Source organism: Protobothrops mucrosquamatus, unplaced genomic scaffold (genome assembly GCF_001527695.2).
Source record: "Protobothrops mucrosquamatus isolate PMUCROS unplaced genomic scaffold, P.Mucros_1.0 scaffold3395, whole genome shotgun sequence".
In the NCBI taxonomy this organism is placed as follows: domain Eukaryota; kingdom Metazoa; phylum Chordata; class Lepidosauria; order Squamata; family Viperidae; genus Protobothrops; species Protobothrops mucrosquamatus.
The window spans coordinates 49,224-53,464 of NW_015389376.1; the positions used below are offsets into that span (position 1 = coordinate 49,224).

Consider the following 4,241-nt stretch of genomic DNA (forward strand, 5'->3'; position numbering starts at 1 on the left):
GCAATTTCAGGGGAAGGCTGACCTATCTTAACTCAATGCAACAGCAGAATCACAATTTTAAGCAACCGGAAGCATCCATTCCAGATGCCCAAGCCAAACCCCAGAGCAGGAAACCAAAGTAAAACATCTTAGACGTCTCTCGATTGTTTGCAGACTGAGTATGCTACGAGGGCATCAGGTTGGGGAAGTGCGTTGAAGGCTTTTGTGCTATCTAATCAAATAACACCATCCCTTCCATTGACACAGAGCATTGTGATCTTCCTGTTGAACCTGGACCATGTGAAGCCAAAATGCCTCGCTTCTACTACAACTCGGCTTTGAAACATTGTCAAGAGTTTAATTACGGTGGATGCCGCGGCAATGACAACAATTTTAAGACCAAAGATGAATGTCACTACACCTGTGTTGGTAAGTAGGGAAGGAGCTGTGGACGGACTCTTCCAATACAAGAGAATTTATATAGCTCAGTGTTGAACTGTGGGATCCTTAGTGCTCTCTGAATAGAAGGGAATCTTCATCACTCCAGGTTGAACTGTCAAATTTCTGGTGCTCTCTGAACTTGGTGGTTTTCTTGCAGACGTTTCATTACCCAACTAGGGAACATCATCAGTGCTAGAAGGGAGGGGGATTTGCAGGGAGGAGGAGGAGGAGGAGGAGGAGGAGGAGGAGGAGGAGGACTGTGGGGCATGCTCCCTGAGCTTGGTAGTTTTAGAAGAGAGTGAGGTTTGATGAGGAGAGGAGAAGAAGGAGAAAGAGAAAGGGAAGATGGGAGGAGAAGGAATGAAAGAGGAGGAGGAGAAATAGGGAGGAGAAGAAGGACGAAGAGAAGGAGAAGAAGGACAATTGTGGGATCCCTGGTGCTCTCTGAGCTTGGTTGTTTTCTTGAAGACATTTCATTACCCAACTAGGGAACATCATCAGTTAGCATCATCAGGGGGGTTTGCAGGGAGGAGGAGGAGGAGGAGGAGGAGGAGGAGGAGGAGGAGGAGGAGGAGGACGATGACGAGGACTGTGGGGCATGCTCTCTGAGCTTGGTGGTTTCCTTGCAGATGTTTCATCGCCTGACTAGGGGACATCTTCAGAGCAAACTATGTATGGGATTTGCTCTGGGTTTATGTACTGCAGCTTGCCCTACAAGTCTTGATCAGAGCGTTGTTTTCTTTTTGACTGTTCCTTGATTGGGGAACTATTTTCTGTGTGGTTATTTGTCCCTGCTTATGTGGTTGTTGGCATGAATGCTCCACCTGCCCTCTTCTGGGACCATCAAAGAGCCATCTCCATCTGGGTCCAGGTGTTGCTGAGTGGCCCAGCTCAGAACTGATGTGAAAGATAGATTGAGATAGATCAAGGGTCTTCCAACATGGCCCTTTTATGACTTCTGGACTTCAACTCCCAGAATTCCTCAGCCAGGCACACTCGCTGAGGAATTCTGGGAGTTGAAGTCCACTCCTCTTAAAGTCTAGATTGGGGGTCTTCAAACTTGGCCCTTTTATGACTTGTGGACTTCAACTCCCAAAATTCCTCAGCCAGTATGGAAATGTTTCAGGTCCTGAAAGGTCCAGAGATGGGATCATGCTTGATCTGCAATTCCAATTCCAGGGGAATCCCTCAGCCTTGGGATCTTCTATTTTGCAGAAAAACGTGGGGTGTGTCCCAAGGCCCCTCCAGGAACGATCACTATTTGTCCCGTGATGTGTAAAAATGACTGGGAGTGTAAGGGGAAAAAGAAGTGTTGCCCTTATGCGTGCATGATTGACTGCATGGACCCCGTCTAAGGTAAGAGCCTTGAGTGTTATGCCACTCTGTTGAGTTTCCTAAATCCTTGAATGGACTGGATCCAAGCAGATCTCTCTGGAATCCTTGAAGCTTCTTGGATCTGTCCTTGGGTGAGCCAAGCCCCAAATACGACTGTGACGAAAGGAGAATAACCAGGACTTCTCCAACCATTGGAGACCAGGCAGTGGAGGCCAATCCCAGCTCAGAAGGATGGATGGAGAGGGTGGAGGGAGGGCGAAGTTCTCTCTCAGCTGAGCCTCAAGAGATGATTTGATTCTCATTTAGGAAGACTGCGGGGGGGTGTCCCTCTTTGACTGCAGAGAACCTGGTCTTCTTTGCTTCTTTCCTTGGTAGAATGGTGACCCCCCCCCCCATTCAGCTGCCACTGGGTAGTTGTGTTAGAGAAGATGGTCCTCCTGCCAACCTGGTCAGGAAGCCAGAAGGTCCCAGGCAAGGAGGACTTCCAGGAGAAGGAGAGGCCGGGATGAGGTGCCCACTTTGGTCCACCTCATCTTCTGGGCAGACCAGAACTGGTCCAAGCTCAGGTGACCGGAAGGTCCACTATAGCTTCACCAGGGGCACCAAAGATAAGCTCACATTTATTTAATGAAGCAAGACAGAAAAAAAAGGAAAACAGGAAAATGCTCCCTGACAGAGTTAGGAAGCTCCTGTGAACAAGTCCAACAAGCTGTGGCCTTGAGGTCTCTTGGAAAGAGAGCATGGGGGAAAACTCTAGAGGTCTTCTAGTAGTCCATCCTCCTTCCAAAAATCCTCACAGCATCCTGGAGAGATTCTGTCCCACCTTGGCTTGGAACCTTCAGTGATGGAGTCCCATAACTCCAATGGGGAGGCTGCCCCGTTGCTTCCCTTCTCTCCCAATCAGGACACTCCCCCTGATTTCAGCTTTGGGTCTCTGTGGTTTTAAGATTAGGCAGGGTGAAGTTCCTGGGCGGCACCGGAAGCAGTTCTGGGCAGAAACCTCATATCTGAATGTTTGTTTTTACAGCATCACCAACGAGGAGACCCACCTGAATTGGTCCCAATTCACCAACTTCACAGAGAGACCCTTCTTCTGTCCTGGACCAGCCTGCAGACCCTCCCCAAAACCCACCCTGGGTTCATTCCTTCTTCTCTGCAATAAAGTATTGGATCTTGGCTTCCTTCTCTGTCTCTGATGTTTTCTCTGGATCCTTTGGGGGTTTTCCCTCCCCACCTTGACCCATGTCCCCCCCATGTCAGAGGACAAGGAACCCAGAGGGGGATCATCCTTCCCCAATGTGGCTTTCCAGAGAGAATCTGCAGGGGAAGAGCCTCTCCTGGAGCAAGAAACCCCTGCCCCACGGCCTGAAACTCAGTCTCCACGAAGGGCTTACTCCAGAGTAAATAATAATAATAATAATAATAATAATAATAATAATAATAATAATAATAATAATAATAATAATAATAATAATAATAATAGTAAAGTTGGAAGGGACCTTGGAGGTCATCTAGTCCAACCCCCTGCTCAGGCAGGAAACCCTACACCATGTCAGACAAATGGCTGTCCAGTCTCTTCTTAAAGACTTCCAGTGTTGGAGCATCCACCGCTTCTGGAGGCAGGTAGTTCCACTGGTTAATTGTTCTCACTGTCAGGAAGTTTCTCCTTAGTTCTAGGCTGCTTCTCTCCTTCATTAGTTTCCATCCATTGCTTCTTGTCCTGCCTTCAGGCGCCTTGGAGAATAGCTTGACTCCCTCTTCTTTGGGGCAGCCCCTGAGATACTGGAACACTGCTATCCTGTCCCCCCTCGTCCTTCTCTTCGTTAAACTAGACATACCTGGGACGGGCACAAAGACACTCAGTCACACTGTGATGGGCTGGAGACAACGGGGCAACTCAGAGAAAGTTTTATTTAATTAAGCAGAACAGAAAAAGAAGGAGAAAAGAGGAAAGGAAAACAGAAGGAAAAATAGTACATACGTGAGGGCTGCTTATGCTTACAGATATGTGCCTGTTTTACACATGTGTCATTATAGCCGTCCACCCAAAATCTCCTTTTCCTTCCCCCTGTTCATAAGTCACCAGTGACTCCATCCCCTCAACCTGGAGAACCCGAAGCCTCTGCAGTGGAAGGGCTCCTGGCCATCTTCCCTTGGGCACCTTCAAATCTCTAAAACATAATAACAGCATAATAACAGTGTTCGAGGGGACCTTACAAATAAGGAGTACAGAGAAGAGCAACAAAGATGATCAGGGGACTGGAGGCTAAAACATACAAGGAACGGTTGCTGGAATTGGGGATGTCTAGTTTAATGAAGAGAAGGACGAGGGGGGACATGATAGCAGCCTTCCAGTATCTCAGGGGCTGCCCCAAAGAAGAGGGAGTCAAGCTATTCTCCAAAGCGCCTGAAGGCAGGACAAGAAGCAATGGATGGAAACTAATGAAGGAGAGAAGCAGCCTAGAACTAAGGAGAAACTTCCTGAC

At 48.2% G+C, this 4,241-nt stretch overlaps 1 protein-coding gene across 1 annotated transcript in view; it reads left to right on the forward strand.

The window, feature by feature from the left end:
* LOC107297580 (kunitz-type serine protease inhibitor kunitoxin-Tel1-like) overlaps positions 1–2,808 on the forward strand; it is a 3,099-nt gene extending 291 nt beyond the window's left edge. Inside the window, exons 2-3 of the mRNA XM_015826941.1 lie at positions 247–408; positions 2,783–2,808. Coding sequence (XP_015682427.1) covers positions 247–408; positions 2,783–2,808 — 188 coding nt within the window. The remainder of the gene's footprint in view (positions 1–246; positions 409–2,782) is intronic.
* Positions 2,809–4,241: the final 1,433 nt, after the last annotated feature.